Source organism: Acomys minous (assembly GCF_964271855.1).
Source record: "Acomys minous genome assembly, chromosome: 11".
Lineage (NCBI taxonomy): Eukaryota > Metazoa > Chordata > Mammalia > Rodentia > Muridae > Acomys > Acomys minous.
Window position 1 is genome coordinate 38,332,760 of NC_140492.1, and position 18,099 is coordinate 38,350,858.

Below are 18,099 nucleotides of genomic sequence, written 5' to 3' on the forward strand. Positions count from 1 at the left end.
TTTGTAAACCAGGCTGCCCTCGAACTCACAGAGATCCACCTGCCTCTGCCTCCTGAGTGCTGGGATTAAGTGACATACATCTTTAATCCCAGGACTTGAGAGGCAGAGGCAGAATGATCTCTGAGTTCTAGGCAAGCCAGGTCTACATTGTCCTAGTGTGACTGTACTAGTAAAGGCCACTGTGTAAGGATGTAGTATACTTCATGAATACACGAAACCGGAACGGTAATAGGGTAAACTATAAGTTAAGCTGCACTGCCTATTCTTATACTCTCACACTGCAACACACCTGCCCAAAAGTGTGTGAGGCTCAGTACGTAAAGCACTTATTGCTAACCCTTTCTTTCTTTCTTTTCTTTTCTTTTTTTTTCTTTCTCTAACCCTTTTGACTTGAGTTCAGTTCCTGGTACCCACACATGATGGAGGATGTAAACTGACTCCTGAAAGCTGTCCTCTACATACATGCCACTATGCCCAAATGCCATGAACACACACAAAATAAATAAAACTTTAAAAAGAACATTTCCATAAAAAGAAAAATCAGAAATTACATTTAAGACAACTTTAAAAGTTTACTGCTCACTAAATGATCGCACACATTAACTTCTGGGCCTCTTAACACAATTATATCTAGTTGGGATTTAACAGAAATTTGAGACAAGGCCCAGCCATGTAGACCAGACTAGCCTAGAACTTATATGAAGCCCAAGCTGGCCTTGAACTCATCATCGTCCTGCCTCATGGTCCCAAGTACTGGGAATACAATGTTCTGATATCATTACAGCATAACCAATGAACATAATAATAAATGAAAGTATAAAACATAACTGTATCAGTAAGTTTTTTTATTACCTGTGTGAATGCTCATATGTTCCTGAAGACTCCGTTTGGTAACAAATGACTTGACACACAGTTCACATTGGAACTGTTTTTGTGACTGATGGAGACTTTGATGTAATTTTAGACCATGCTTATAGATAAAAGTTTTTCCACAGACCTACGACAGCAATGTTTAAGGCAGCAAAACAAAAAAGATTTTATTCCTGATAACTGTGAACAAAAAAAATACTAATATCATTATTAACAAAAATGTTAAAACAATTTAACCTAACTATAATATACTATGCTAAAGTTAGCAAAGTGACATTGTTTTCTTTTCTTTTTTTTTTCTTTCTTTCTTTTCTTTTTTTTTTTTTTTTTGTTGTTGTTGTTGTTGTTGTTGTTTTTCCGAGACAGGGTTTCTCTGTGTAGTCTTGGCTGTCCTGGACTCACTCTGGCTGGCCTCGAACTCAAAGCGACATTGTTTTCTTACTGAGTACAACTGCCATCTTTCTAAAAGTGTGCATAACAATAGGCAAACCACTGCACTGTCCGTGCCAGGTTGGCAAAATACATACCTTAAAGAGGCATGAAAGCATTGAAAAGCACTTCTCATTTCCCAATACACCACATAACATAGTTCTTCTCAAACTTTGGATGAAGAACCAATTATTTTCAATTTTGCCAATCCACTGGGGAAATTTTCTTGTTAAGCACAACAAATATTGCAATGTCAAGAGGTCTGAGAGGCTTTCCACTCTCATTTCTGTATTTATTTTCCATGAAACACACTCTTTGAGTAGTGTTATATTGAAGACCAGAGGCTCAACCATTACTTAAGTGTTTAAATTATGAATAAGCAATTCTTAGAGCTTATCCTAAAAAATAATTGGGACAGTGAAGGGAAGACAGTGATTGACAATAAAATCAAAACAGACTACACCAGTGTTAATACCAAACACTGATGTAGGGGTCTCTTATAATAAATTGTTTTCCTATAGTAAGATGCTTTAAAAAAAGAGACGTGTGGCTAGAGAGGACAGAGAGCTGAGAGGAAACCACTCTCCTGCCATTTTCCTAAATTGATATCATTTCTAATTATTCTAAATATTTATCCTTAGTTCTACAGATAAGGGTAGCTTCTTTTTGCAATAAATAGATGGAGACTATTACAGAGACCCAAAATAGGTAGTCAAAATGAAGAGAGTAAATGACTGTGTGGTTCTCAACCCCAACAGAAAATCTCAGAAAAGGGGAGGGGGAAGACTCAACACCAGAGGACCAGGACGTCTGCTCTGAAATGGTGTCTTCTCCATCTGTCAGGGAATCTGCCCCATGGACTCTAAAAGCCACATGGTCCCACCCGAAGATGAAGAGCTGTGTGTGGCCAATCAGGGCTGAGAGAGGAAGAATTAGTCTCATCCAGGAACAAGCTTCCACATAAGCTGTCCAACCCCAAGTGGCCAGGCCTGGACACATATATGAACATATGAGGAAAGCTAAGTAGACTCAGGAGGTTATATACACACGTATATGCATACATATGAATAAACACACACACATATATATGTAACAATAGTAATTAAGCAATCGTGGATGAGGGGGGCACAGGAAGAGCTGGAGTTAGGAGACAGAGAAGCAGATGTAGTGTATGTGCATGCTCATGCTTCATCAACAACAAAACTGTATTGGTTCCACAACTGTCTGATAATAAAAAGAGACCGCCATGTGTAAGACTACTGATGTTACTCAAATCTCTCATGTTCCAAAGAGCCCAAAGCTGGATACTTATAGGATTCATTAAGCAAGCGTTTGGTTTCTACTTACCCACAATCCTCAGTAACAGCAAAAAGGCAGCTAAGTAAGAACTTGTCCTGAGCAGTGTTTGCCTATGTCATACATTCTCTTTCACTGTTGGTTATTTCTACTCAAGGCTACGGGGCGATTGGGGTGATAAGTAGCTACTCTCACCCATTAACATTTCAAAGTACAGCTTCAGACAGCAAATTAAAGACTACAACAGGGAATCACACTTAATGAAGGCAACAAACCAAAGACAAATTTTCCTGACATTTCGCAAGAGTGAAGATGAGGGCTAGAGAGACGGCTCAGAGGTCAAGAGCACTGGCTGCTCTTCCAAATCTCCTGAGCTCAATTCCCAGCAAGCGCGTGGTGGCCCACAACCATCTATAATGTGATCTGATGCCCTCTTGTGGTGTGCAGGTATACATGCAGGGAAAGCACTGCATACATGATTTCAGAGTATATATAAAGCCCACGTCACCACCACAGTTAACTTCCAATCTTCTTAAAGTAACTAAATAAACAGGCCTTTACCTGGCATGCATGTGGCTTTACCCCCGTGTGCTTAAGCATATGTATTCGGAGAGAGTATAATTTAGGTAATGTCCTTCCACATATAGAACATATAAATTCTCTTTTGGTTCTTCCCTTCTCCAATGATGTTCCTGACGCCTCATTTGATGAGGAACTGGCTGAGGATGAAGAGGGTGCGTCTTTTCTTGTGTGCCGTATAAGGTGTGCTCTCAGTGAAGCACTGTACTGGAACTGCTTCTTACACAGCTAAAAAAGAAAAACAAAAGTTCCTCCTACAGAAAATGTTAAGTCAAAGTCAATGCACACTTAATTTTCCAGTTCTGGTTATAATTACAAAAATAAATAAACAAACACACTGTTTAAAGACAATATATATGGAGGCTGGAGCTGTCTCAGAGCGTTAAGAACTGGCCCACAAATCTGATGCTCTGTGGTACACAGTAACCTACACTCCCTCACAGGACACAGCCTAGGCTGTATGAGGCCCTGTCTGAAAATAAGTAAATAAATAAAGTACTACATACCAGATTATAAAGGTGAAAAGGATAAACTCTGGGGAGAATTAAAATCTAAACACAACACAGGACTTTTTTTTTAAGGGTACAGTACTTAAGAGGGGATAATCGCTTTCTCCTCTCTGTCTCTCCCTGGGGTGCTCCCCGCTTCCTTCTTCCCCCATGCTCATACAATAATCTCCATATCAACAACAGCAACAACAACAACAACAAGAGGGGATAATTAAGAGTAAGCTTGCTTAAAGGAACAGTAGAATTTGGTAAGTCACTTGGGGCAGAGGGCTTGCCTAATCTGTGTTAGGCCATGGGTTTGATCATTGGCACAAGCACCAAAAAAGACTACGCCAGAACACACACAGAGTACTACCAACATACCACTGCCAAGAGATTTTAGGTAGAGATGAACTAGGGACTAGAAAGATTGGAAAAGTTAAGACTGACACCGAGAAGCCCTGTCTCAAAAAAACAAAAACAAAACAACAACAACAAAAATCATTAAAAGCAAAAATAAAACCATTCTCCTGGCTTATCTCAATATCTGCCTCTAGAATTAGCTTTTACTGTCTCCTGATAAAAGTTTATTTTCTAACAGCAAGTAGAATGCACATGGAAGTTGGTCCTTTCCAACTTCTGTGTGCTTAAGCATATGTATTCAGAGAGTGTATACGTGTTTATGATTCCCACCATCTCACTTTAGTAATATAGTAATGTGACATTAATTACAATTAGTTTATATAAGGTTTTTTTTTTTTTTGTTTGAGACAAGTTCTCCCTCTGTAGTCCCGGCTGCTTGGAACTTAGCAGAAGTCCAAGTGGCCTTTAAGTACCCTGACTCTCCTCTGCCTCAGCCTCTCAATGCTGGAGTTACAGAGCACCATGCTTGCTGATTGTCATGAATGCTACCAAACATGGGCTGCAGGATATACTTGGGTCTTCCCGTTTTGTTTTTAGACCACGTTTCTCTGTGTAGGGATTTCTCCGTTCCTATTTTGTTTTGCTTATGTCTCTTTATAGTTACTAACTTATCACTAAAAATCCTTAAAGTGTTCATTAAAAACACAGGTCCCCGGGGCTAGAGAGATGGCTCATTGGTTAAGAACACTGATTGTTCTTCCAGAGGTCATAAATTCAATCCCCAGAAACTACGTGGTGGCTCACAACCATCTATATGTGATCTGGTGCCCTCTTCTGGCATGCAGGGGTACATGCAGGCAGAGCGCTGCATACATCATAATAAATCTTTAAATAAACAAAAAACACAGGCACTTAATTCATTACCTTAGAGAAATGTCTGTGAAAGCATTTTCTGCTGATACCTACCTCAACGTCCCTGCTCTTGGCATATAGCTTCGTCCTGGTCAATCTCTGGTACTGCCCTGATGCATTATTTTTGTTTTGTTTTGGTTTTGTTTGGTTTTTTGAAACAGGGTTTCTTTGTGTAGTCTTGGCTATCCTAGACTCATTTTGTAGACCAGGCTGGCCTCGAACTCACAGCGATCTGCCTGCCTCTACCTCCCAAGTGCTGGGATTAAAGGTGTGTCCCACCACACCTGGCCAAACCTTCTTGTATTTACTTTTTAGATTGATTTTTTTTTTTATGTGCATGAATGCTTTGACAGCATGTATGTATATGCATCACACCTGTACCTATGTGCACCACACACGAGGGTGCAGGTAACTAAAACTGGTTCCTCTGTAAGAACAAAAAAATGTTCTTAACTGCTGAGCCATTTCTTTTGTTTTGTTTGTTTTTTAAGACAGGGTTTCCCTGTGTAGCCTTGGCTGTCCTGGGCATGCATTGTAGACCAGGCTGGCCTCAAACTCACAGAGATCCACCTGCCTCTGCCTCCTGAGTGCTTGGATTAAAGGCATGGGCCACCAGCACAGGCTGCTGGGCCATTTCTTTAGCCCCAAGTTTGTTGTTTATATGAACAATCTTTTTTCTGTCCTCTTCCTGAGAAAGCACAGATGAAAGAATATTCAGGGGGAGCAAGTAAAAAAATATGAATCAGAATCTTTTAGCAATATAATAATTGAGGGGTGTGGTCATGGATGCTTGTTATCACAGCACTTGGAAGCCTGAATAAACAGCATCACCTCAAGTCTAAGACTTCATCTTTAAAAAAAGGAAACACAAAACCAAACAGTGGTAGGAATAATAGAGCAGTGGGTAAAATGGGTAAAACAGACTCCATTTACGAATGTAGGGTCATTTTCAGTTAGCTTCCAGGAACTTACCGGACATTTGTAATCTCTAGCTCTTTCGTGTTTCAGGGTGTGCATTATGAAGGCATAGCGTCTTTGAAAAACCATTCCACATTCCCCACATTTATGAGACGTCTCTTCAGCATTTTCCTTAGCATCCCTTTTTGGTTGCTTCATCTTTTTTCCTCTTTGAACTAATTTCTGGGCCACCTAAGCAGACAGAAGACACAATCTAAGAAAATATCTTCATTTTTCTCTTCTTTTTCAAGGCATGGTCTTTGCTATGTAGCCCGGGCTGGCCTGGTACTATGGAGCCCAGGATTGCAAACTTAGAGCAATCCTCTTGCTTCACATGCATCACCATGTCCAGCTTCATTATAATTTTTAAAGTCATGGGTCAAGCGATTTCTAGCAATAAACTGCTTCCATGCATAATCTCCCCTCCCATGTAATTTTCATTACAGACATCAGTTCATTAGTAGACTAAAATGACAAAAAAAACACCCCAAATCAAACAAACAAAAAACCAAAGCAACCTATCTCGTCGCATACCTGCTGAACTGCTGATTTGGAAATGGCTTTCCGCTTCTGTAACTTTTTCTCCATACCCTTGTGTAGGCGGATATAGCCCCCTTCATTAACAGACCGCTGCCGAAGCCTGCTTCTGTAAGTGTCATCTTCTGGGCCTGAGTCTGTCTTTTCTGTGATTTCGATTAGCGTTTCCTCATCTTTTAACGGTTGGCCGGGACTCTGACTATGATCTGCAAAGTCACTGGCACAGACGTCCTCAGGTGATGTATCATGTCCTCTGTCACTGTCTTCTGGAGAGGTGTTGATTACATTCTCCTCTGAAGTGTTAGGATGGACATTAGCAACTGTGTCGTCTCCTCTGATGGCTGCAGGCTCTAGCTCTGCTTGGCTGGGTTCTGTTGCTAAGCTAGCAGTTGCCAGTTCAGGTTGGGGATCAGATACACATTCTACAGGGGACACACTGGCTTCAGGCTCTGCAGAGACCTGAGGCCCGGGCTGCTGTCCTGGCTCTCCATTCTGCTCTGCTTCTGGCAACTCTCCATTTACCAGCAGCACAATTTCACAGTGCCCAAGCTCACTTGACAGCGTTGTGGTTGCTTCATTCCTAGTCACAGGGGGTGTTGCTGTTCCATTGTGTGCTGGCAAGTCCTGAGTAGATGCAACCGTTTGTACTTCACCTTTCTTATACACTGTTAGCTGCTTTTCTTCCATTAGTTTATGTACACTTTCACAAATTTCTAAAACTTCTGACATAAAAAGATGGCGAGCTAAGATAGCTACATCAGCCATGCTACAAAAGTCAAAACTTAGAACAGAAGTATAGGCAAATTCCAGCAAAGGAAGGAAGCTTGCTTTACAAAAACCTGTACGAAACCAGAAAAAGCAAGGAACAAAAAAGTCAGTCATCACAAAACTACTTCATAAGAATAATATAATTTGTGACAAGAAAAAACATAGTGAAAAGCCAGTTGCTACCATGTATTCTACAGTTAGTTACCACTGGGTTTTCTTTCATAGTCTGGTTGCTATTACACAACCTTGACTACCTCACATCCATGAGCTGAGTCTCTAAACTACTAATAAAGAAGAAAATAATAATAACAGACTTACTACCTCAAGAGTTGTTCTAATGCAGCCATTTTCAAATTGTACTCCTTTAGAACCCTGGGGGTTCCTCAATTCCCTTCAAGAAACAGTTGCTGGAGAATAGAGGGCAAAAAAGGGAGGGGGTAGGAAAGTGAATAGACAGGGACCAACCAACCTGTCCCCTTGCCTCTTTTCACCTAGTACAGACAGCTGTGTTTTTCTTTTTCTTTTTTCTTTCTTGGTTTTTCAAGACAGAGTTTCTCTGTGTAACAGCCCTGGCTGCCCTAGACTCACTCTGCAGACCAGGCTGGCCTCAAACTCACAGAGATCCACCTGCCTCTGCTTCCCAAGTACTGGAATTCACGCACAGCCAACAGCAGTGTTTTCTAATTATAGTAGTCCATATAAAAATTTAATTGAAGCCAGGTGTGGTGGTGCACGCCCATAATCTCAGCACTCAAGGAGACAGAGGCAGGCGGATCACTGTGAGTTTGAGGCCAGCCTGGTCTACAAAGCAATTTCAGGACAGCCAGGACTACATAGAGAAACCCTGTCCTGGAAAAAAAAAATTGAATAAAGTGTGTCTCTGGGTGTCATGGAATGCCTCTGTGCTAGGGGTTGGTCTGGTGCTATGTAGTCTGATGATAATTACTGGCTCCCAAGATCTGGTTGTCCCCCAGATGAGCACATTCTCACCTACGCCTGACTTTTTTGTGTAATCCTTGCTCTACCTACTAATTTAAAGTTGACTGGTTAATGAAAATACTGAAGCCTAGGACTTGGCAGAAGAGAGGTAGGCAGAGCTGAGGTTCTGGGCTTGGGAGTCAAGGAAGGACCATGAGGCCAGAGGAGAAGATGAAGAAGGAGGACGTGGCCTGATGGAGAGATCTTGGCCAGAAAGGATAACTAATGGGCAAGTAACTTGGGATGTGTAGCTGAGAGATAGCTAAATAGCTTAGAAGGTTGGTATCTGCCCAGCTAGAGTGCTTTAAGCTTGTAAAACAAACCATAGTCTCTCTGTGTCAATTATTTTCTAAGCTACCAGGGTTAAATAAAACTATTGCTTAGTTAATTAATATCTTACACTCTGTAAGCTGAGCTGGCCTTGAACTCAAAGTTCCGACTGCCTCTGTACCCTGAGTGCCAAGATTAAAGGTGTGCAGCACCATTGCCAGGTGAGATGGAGTCTTTAGCCATTGTTTTATTTGTAATTTTATTGCATTAAGTTAAAAAAGAATACTGCATGTTATTTCTCATATGCATCCCCCACATTTAAGTGTGTGTGCTTGGTGATCACAAAACTAGGAAGGCATCATAAAGGAGATGGGAAATAGGGAGCAGCATATATATGACATGAATGCAAAGAGGAGGAGAGGATCATTGAAGGGGGAAGGCTTTACTAGTTAGAGGCTCAATGAAAGAAGTAGTATAGGCACACATGTATATATTTTTTATACTTTTTTTTTTCAAGACAGGTTCTCTCTGTGTAGCCTTGCTGTCCAGAGACTTGTTCTGCAGCCCAGGCTGCCCTCAGACTCACAGCGATCCCCCTGCCTCTGTTGGGATTAAAGGCCTGCGCCACCACTGCCCAGCACACCACACATTCTTCATCCATTTATCTTGATGGGCATATAGTCTGGTTCTGCTTCCTACCTTATGAGTAGTGAAGCAATAAACATAGATGTACACATATTTCCATAGAATATTGGCTTTAAGAGTCAGTCTACTTGGGAGGCAGAGGCAGGAGGATTGCTGTGAGTTCGAGGCCAGCCTGGTCTACAAAGGGAGTCCAGGACAGCCAAGGCTACACAGAGAAACCTGGCCTTGGGGAAGGGGGGAAAAAGAAAAGAGTAATTCTAGCATGGTGGCGCATGCCTTTAGTCTCAGCACTCAGGAAGCAGAGGCAGGCAGATTGCTGTGAGTTTGAGGCCAGGTCTGCCTGGACTACAAAGCAAGTCTAGAACAGCCAAGATAGCACAGAGAAACCCAGTCTCAAAAAACAAACAAACAAACAAAAGAGAGAGAGAGAAAGAATCATTCTAGTGTAGCTTATTTTTAGTGTTTTTGCTTTGCTTGTTTGTTTACATAATTTCTTTTCCTTTTTGAAACAGGGTCTCTCTACATAGCCATGGCTATCCTAGAACTGACTATGTAGATCAAGCTGGCCTCACATTCTCACCAGTAGATACTGGTTGTCACTTGTTTCCTTGATAACTGCTATTCTGACTTAGATGAAAAGTAATCTCAAATCAATTTTCAAACTTTTAAAATTTTTATATAGGTATTTTGTTTGCATGTAGTTCTGTGAATTACTTTCATGCCTGATGTCCTCAAACCAAAAATAGTAGTCTGATCCTCTGGAGTGGGAGTTACAGATGGCTGTGAGCTGCCATGTGAGTGCTGGGAACTGAACCTGGGTCCACTAGAAAAGCAACCAATGCTCTTAGCTACTGAGCCATCTCTCCAGCCTCTCAAAGCAACTTTAATCCACACTCCCCTGATTGCTAAGGATGCTGAACACTCTAGTTCAAGTATTTATTATTAGCCTTTGTATCTCTGCTTTTGAAAACTGAGTATTCAGTTCATTTGTCTACCAATTCACTGGGTGGTGGTGGTGGTGGTGGTGGTGGTGGTGGTGTGTGTGTGTGTGTGTGTGTGTGTGTGTGTATTTGCAGGCACACACCTGATTTTTGTAGTTTTTATTTATCTGATTATTGATCTCAGTCTGATGTGTAGCTGCAGTATTTTTATTCCCATTTTATGTTATCTCTTCATCCTTGTTTTTTTCTTTGCTTTTCAATTTTGTGAAATCTCATTCATCAATTCTTAGAATCATTTCCTGTGATACTCAAGTCCTTTTCAAAAAGTCTATAGCCTGCAGTATAACCCCAGGCCACATATCATAATATCTCCAGCACTGCACTTTCTGCTAAGGATTGCTTTTGCTACTTTAATTATTTTGGTTTCCATATAAATTTTAGGGTTTTTTTTTTAAGTTCTGTGAATAATGTTATGGATTTTGATAGAGATTACATTAAATTTGTATAGATTGTTTTTAGGAATATAGTCATTTTTACAATATTCATTGTACCAATCCCTTTACATGGCAGTTCTTTCAATACAGTGTCTTCCTAAGTTTCTTTATACAGCGTGTTCTTACCCTACCCCCATGTACCATGTATTCTCAGACACACTGTCTACACCTTCTTCTTTTCCTCCCAAAACATAGAGATATATTATCTTAAGGAGATAAATTATTGTAAAGATAAAGCAAATATTTTTATTTCAAGTATGCAAAATATGGGACTTTTATATACTCATGGACAGAGGATAGACAAGTCATTAAATCATATATTAACTATAATAAACTTTGATTTTGTTTTGTTTGTTTTATTTTTTGGGTTTTTTGTTTTTGTTTTTGAGAGAGGTTTCTCTGTGTAGCTTTGGCTGTCCTGGACTCACTCTGTAGACCAGGCTGGCCTAAACTCAAGCAATCCGCCTGCCTCTGCTTTCTAGGTACTAGTATCAAAGATGTGCACCACCACTGCCCGGCTAACTTTGATATTATATCTAATGCCTTTTTAATTTCTAAGTTCAACGATGCAAAGAGAAGGAGGGGGGAACTGAGTAATAAGAAAAACTTCCTGTGGAAGAATTAACATAGTTCCAAATGACAAAGTATTTAAAATAAATGATATATTTAAAGAATCATTAAAAACTAAGAAGTTAAATCACTGAGAATCCTCTGCTAAGAGAGAATAGACAGATATCAAAAGCTAAGAAGAGACAGGGAGCCTTGATCTCAGAACAAACCTCTAGCAAGTGTTGACAGCAATGGAGGCAAGGAATTACCATGTCACTGAATAACTCAGAGGCCAGTAGCTGGACACCATAAGTGACAGAGAACCTTTTATTAAAACTGATCCCTTTGCCAGGCCTGGTAGCATACACTTGGGAGGCAGAAGCAGCAGAATCTCTGAGTTCAAGGCCAGCCTAATCTACAGAGTGAGTTCTAGAATAGCCAATTTCAACCCTGTCTCAAGAAACAAAACGGGGGGTGGAGCTGGAGAGATGTCTCAACAGTTAAATATGCTGCCTCCTCTTCCAGAGGACCCCAGTTCAATCCCCAGCACCCACATGGCAACTCACAACTGTCTGCAACTCCAATTCCAACACCCTCATACAGACATACATACAGGCAAAATACCAATGTACATTAAACAAAAATAATCCTAATTTTTAAAAAAACCAAAAATGCTGAACCTCCATGGATGCCTAAGTACACAAACAACTGCAGTCCAGGAAGGTTCAAACTGACCAGCTTCTACAAACTGTTCAGATGTTTTCTAAAACAGAAAAGGAAGAATCACTGCCCTGAGCTCATTCTATGAAGCCACCATTTTAATCTTGTGTAAAACTGGATAAGAACGTGGAAAATAAAAAAGATAACTACAGACTTCATTCCTTGTTGAACAAAGATAGAAATTCTGCTGGGCGGTGGTGGTGCATGCCTTTAATCCCAGCACTCGGGAGGCAGAGGCAGGCGGATCTCGTGAGTTAGAGGCCAGCCTGATCCACCGAGGTTACACAGAGAAACCCTGTCTCGAAAAACCAAAAAAGATACAGGAATTCTGAACAGTACTGTTGTAAACTGAACACATTAAGGGACCAGATGAATCTACTTTTGATTGCAGTTTTAGGAGGCAAAGGCAGAGGAATCTCTATAAACTAGAGGCCAGCCTGGTCAATACAGAAAGTTCCAGGACAGCCAGAATGACATAGCCCTGTTCCCCAGCAAAAATAACACATTAATATGTCATGGCCCAATTGATATCATTCCGGGAATTCAAGATTGATTCAACAAACACAAAGCAATAAAACATAATACAGCATACAGACATAAGAATACAAACAATATGAGAGCAGGACATGGTAGCCAGCACTTTTTTTTTTTTTGAGACAGGGTCATTCTGTGTAGCCTTGACTGTCCTGAACTTGCTTTGTAGACCAGGCTGGCCTTGAACTCACAGTGCCCCGCCTGCCTCTGCCTCCTGAGTGGTAGCCAGCACTTTTAATGCTTGCACTCAGGAGGCAATGGCATGTGAATCTCTGTGAGTTAAGGTCAACATGGTCTATATAGCAAGTTTCAGACCAATGAGGCTTTATAGAAACACCTTGTCTGGGGCTGGAGATATGGCTCAGTAGTTAAGGGCACTGACTTCTTGTCCAGAGGACCCGGGTTCAAGTCTCAGCACTCACCCACATGGCAGCTCACAACTGTCTATAATTCCAAAATCTGACACTCTCACATATACCTACATGTAGGCAAAACACCAATGCACATAAAATGAAGGTTTAAAAAAAAAAAGAAACCCCTTGTCTAAAAAATAAAAGCACATCATACAACAGAACGGACCTTCAACAAAGTTCAACATCTCTTCCTGATAAAAGCTCCAAATAAACTAGGAATAAAAGGAACATAGGAAAACATAATAAAGTCTATCTATCTACAACAAACCTATAGCCACTATCATACAAAGGGAGGACTATTGAAGAATGTGACCCGAAACTGATGTCCACTCTCTATTCTTTCTGAATATACTGTTTCAAGTCTTAGAGCAAGAAAGCAAGAGGGGAAAAAAAACACCAAATACAAATCATAGAGTAAAAAAAAAAAACAAAAACTTATCCTTATTTGCAAATGATATGATTCTACAATTAAAAGACTGTAAAAACACTGGAAACATTAGAAAAACACTTTCAGAAAAACAGCACAGACACTAAAATCAACATGTTAAAGTCAGTAGCTTTTTTATAACTAATGACAAATCTGCCAAGAAAGAAATTAGGGAGAAAACCTCATTAATAATAGTTTTCTAAACAAAAACAAAACAAGCAAAGCTAGTCCTCTACTATCAGAGGCTGGTCTGGTGGTACATGTATACAAACGCTAAATTCTGGCTACAGCAGCAACAACAACAAAAAGCATGGCTCTAGTATAAGAACAGACTCCTGCAACCTCAATGACCCAAGTGATGAGCTTCAGGTTTGGTGACAAGACTGTGAGAACGGGTCTCAAAAAATAAAGGTGGAAAGTAATAGAAAAAAGACGTCTGATATAGACTCTATATACATGTACACACCAACAAGTACATCCATTACAGACACAAAACTACAAACACACAAGTACAATATATAAAACCCCATGTTCCACAAGACAAGGGTTTTTGGGGTTTTTTTTGTTTGGTTGGTTTTGGTTTTGGTTTTGAGACAGGGTTTCTCTGGATAGCCTTGGCTGTCCTAGTCTCGCTTTATAGACCAGGCTGGCCTTAAACTCATAGCGATCCACCTGCCTCTGCCTCCCGAGTGCCGGGATTAAAGGCATGTCCCACCATGCCCGGCTTAAGACAAGGTATTTTAAATAGGTCGTTTTGAAATATATTTTCACTCAGTGTAATAATACTCAATTGTAGATTTCTCTCCAACTGTTTCATCTTAACTCAAGGAATAACCCTGCTACAATTCCCAGTGGTAAGAGAAGGCAACCTTTATTCCAAGTATGCCCACATCTTAAATCTCAGTGCTTGGGAGGCAAAGGCATACAGATCTGTGAGTTCAGAGGCCAGCCTAGTCTATGAGTGAGTTCGAGGATATCCAGGGCTACAAAGAGAAATCTTGTCTGGAAAATAAACAAACAAAAATAAGCAATAGCCTTTCCACAACAAACTTAGAAGCCTTCTTGCTTTAAAAGGACCTTTTCCACTGAGAAAACAGACCTTGATTTTGGCATAAACTCTGTTTGTTTGAAAGATGCATTATCTAGGCCTGGCATGGTAGGGCACACCTGTAATCCCAGCACTCTGGGAAGCATAAGCAGGCAGATCTCTGTGAGTTTGAGGCCATCTTGTTCTACAAATGAGTCCAGGACAGCCAAGGCTACACAGAGAAACCCTGTCTCAAAAAAAACCAACGAACAAACAAACAAAAAGAAAGATGCATTATCTATTTCTGTTCTAGAATGTAGTTATTAACAAACAGCAAAGGGTATTTTTAAAAAATAATCTTACCAGAAAGATCCACGACAGCCTCATGACTAGAAACAGCTCCTTTCTCAATGAAAAGATCTCGAAAGTATTCACTATTAGCTGACAACACAGACTTGTGAGCTTTGTACTCCTCTCCTTCGATTAACAGTGTAACATCACAGAACTGGTTGGAAAGTCTCTGCTCGTTCAGCTGTTTCAAAACTGCTTGACAATGTTTTGGAGAAGAACGTTTTACTACTCCTTTGGTGTCAACCTGTCAAAATAGGTTTGAGATCAAGAGGAGTATTATATGTCATCTATATCCCATTACTTTTTAATCAGACAAACAATTTGTTATTCTTTGTTATCTATATATACTTAAATAAAAGTAATTACTATTTTCTGCCTTTTTAAAAGACAAGGTCTAAGCTGGGTATGGGCCTTTATTCCCAGCCCTCAGAGGCAGAGGCTGGTGGATGTCTGTGAGTTCCGAGGCTAGCCTCATCTACAAAGCAAGTCTAGGACAGCCAAGGCTACACAGAGAAACCCACTCTCAATAAAACACACACAAAATAGTCTCTGTAGCTTTAGCTTTGGCTGACCTAGACCAAGCAGGCCTAGAGCTCCTCCAGCCGCTGCCTCCCAAGTGCTGGGATTAAAGGCGTGCACTCCCTACCTAGCCCAGCTAGCCATGCTATTTTACTAGATTCTACCAAAAACCTTTCCTACTTTTTATTGCCTCTACTTTCTGGCATAAATGAAACTGCCGGGTGTGGTGGCGCACACCTTTAATCCCAGCACTGGGGAGGCAGAGGCAGGCGGACTGCTGTGAGTTCAAGGCCAGCCTGGTCTACAGAATGAGTCCAGGACAGCCAAGGATACACAGAGAAACTCTGTCTCAAAAAACCAAAAAGAAAAAAAAAAAAGAAAAAAAAAAAAGGAACAAGTAAACAAACACAACTAAAAACCTAGCCAGGAACTAGGCATGGTATCACAAAAACGTAATTCCAGCATTTGGGAAGCAGAGGTGGGTGGATCTCTGAGTTCGGCCATCTTGGTCTACGTAGAAAGTTCAAGGATAGCCAGGGATACATGTCTCAAAAACAACAATAAAGACCTACCAAGGAGCCAGGGATGTAGCTCAGTTGGTAGTGTTTGCATAACATGCACAAAGACCTAGGTTTGATGCCAGTACCTCATAAACCACAATCTGTAGAATATGTCTGTAATTCCAGCACTGAGGCAGAGCCAGGACATTCAAGGTCATCCTCACCTATGTAACTATTTCAAGACCAGCCTTGGCTACATGAGACCCTGTCTCAAAAACACCAAACAAGCTACAACAACTTTACCATGTTCTAATGGTAAAGTCTAATTCAGGAAGATATTCTGTACACTGTGTCTTGAGCAATAAGCTTTCCCTTTAGATCAGTGGCTGGAAGCCTGCGGGTCACGGCCCCTTGGTAATCACACAACCCTTTCAGAGCGGTCGTGTAGCCCGCATAGCACATATTTACATTACAGTTCACAACAGTAATAACATTACAGTTATAAAACAGCATCAAAAATAATTCTATGGTTGGGGGTCAGCACAACATGTATTAAAGGGTCTTAGCCTCAGGAAGTTGAGAACTGCGGCTTTAGACAAATATCCCATTCAGCTTCGGCCCCAATAGTCAAACAGTGTTAGTGATTTGGAAAAACAAACAGCAGCAACAACAACAAAAAACCCTTAAAGACTGAAAGTTGGATAAAAAAAAAACACCACTTACAAATACAAGTTCATGTTTGGATACTGGCTTCTTTTTTGAAGACTTGGAGGCTGTAGTTGTAGGTGAAGTAAAATTGCTCAGGTCATCCTCAGATTCATTACTCTCTTCTCCAGACTCCAGGTCCAATCCCAATTCTTCCAACATTTCTGAAGCATCTGATATTGGACGGGAGCGATCAAGTTTCTCCTGACATTTGCTACACTGTTTTATGTAATCTTTAACTTGCTTTAATATACCTTCAGTAAAAAAACAAAAACAAAACCAAACTTAAGTGTTCAGACTTGAAAACAGTTCACTTAACACATACACTAATTTATGTTTAGATGCATGTGTGCAGGTACTCATGCTCACAAAGAACGTAGAGTGACATCCTCAAAATGTGACATAAATTATCTCAAAAATGTAAGTATACAAATTTTGGTTTGTTTCCACATTGAGATAGACTTTTTCTTATCTACTACCAAGTATTCAATTTCCTCTGGCATGAGATAATTATATATCCATGTCCATTTCCATGTGCATTACAAGGCATTCATGAAATAAAGTACAGCTACATACTGCATAATGATGTTTCTATTAGCTACGGACCAAATATATAACAATGCTATTGTAATATAGCCCAGATCATCTAGACTCATAAGTATATTCTATGATCATAAAAATCACCTAGTACATTTCTCAGTACCTATAATATACTCCTGTTGTTAAATATACATGAAACAAATACTCAGCTGTCTTGATCTACACAAAGTTAATATGGCTCAAGCCATAATGAGAAGTAATTTTTCCAAACTATTTAAAAAATTGCCACTATAGCTTATGCAGAAATAAATCTATTGAGTTGGAGAGATAGTTTAGTAGTTAAGAGTCCTTTTCCAGAGACCTGAGTTCAGTTCCCAGGCCACAAAGCAGCAGCTCACAACTGCCTATAATAACATCAATTTTAGTGGATCCCTTTTCTGGCCTCTCTGGACACACACACACACAAATAAAACTAAGTGGGTTGGGAGGGGGGGTAGTTGTTGTTTTCTTTTGTTTTGAGATACAGTTTCTCTATGTAGCCTTGCCTGTCCTGGAATTCACTCAGTAGAGCAGGCTGGCCTCAAACTTGGAGATCCACTTGCCTCTGCAAATTAGTTTTTTTTTTTTAAAGAAGAAATAAATTTGTTACTATATATAAGCCTTTCAGACACTAGCTACAACTCTGCTGGTCTCTAGGTATATGCCTTTCTAAATGTTTCTTGGATAAACTTATACTAAACCTTAACCCACTTATTTGTGTGTGTGTTAATTTGTTTAGTACTGCTTTATAATAGAGCAAGAAATATTGAGTCATTTGTAATGAAAGTTTATTTGGTCAGTTCTGGAGTATAAGACTAAAGGCCAACATCTGATTAAAGTTTGCCTGCTACTTCATAACAGCAGAAAACGTGACAACAATCATCTAGGGAGGCTGAATCCTCTGTCATTCCAAACCTCCTTTCCATAATGACTCTACTCTTGCTATAATGACATTAAAAGGGTACTGCTTATTAATACTGCAGTGACATAAAATTTCTAACGCATGAATTTTGGGTTGATACATTCAAACCATAACAATTAAGTCTACTGTGAACCAATAGATTTGGCAAATTCCTAGGTTCAATAGATCACTGCAGAAGTGAGAGTTCTTGTTTTGTTTTTTAAGACAGGTTTCTCTGTGTAGCCTTGGTTGTCCCAAAACTCACTCTGTAGACCAGGCTGGCCTGGAACTCAGAGATCCACCTGCCTCGCCTCCTGGGTGCTAGGATTAAAGGCATGTGCCAGGCC

The 18,099-nt window shown here is 40.2% G+C and overlaps 1 protein-coding gene across 1 annotated transcript in view; it reads right to left on the bottom strand.

Annotated features, from left to right (window-relative positions):
• The window catches only part of ZBTB11 (zinc finger and BTB domain containing 11), a 32,276-nt gene that overhangs the window by 7,011 nt on the left and 7,166 nt on the right, over positions 1–18,099 (bottom strand). The window contains exons 2-7 of the mRNA XM_084801540.1: positions 16,291–16,526; positions 14,561–14,792; positions 6,429–7,270; positions 5,910–6,086; positions 3,157–3,402; positions 853–997 (exon numbers count right to left, since the gene is read on the bottom strand). Coding sequence (XP_084657666.1) covers positions 853–997; positions 3,157–3,402; positions 5,910–6,086; positions 6,429–7,270; positions 14,561–14,792; positions 16,291–16,526 — 1,878 coding nt within the window. The remainder of the gene's footprint in view (positions 1–852; positions 998–3,156; positions 3,403–5,909; positions 6,087–6,428; positions 7,271–14,560; positions 14,793–16,290; positions 16,527–18,099) is intronic.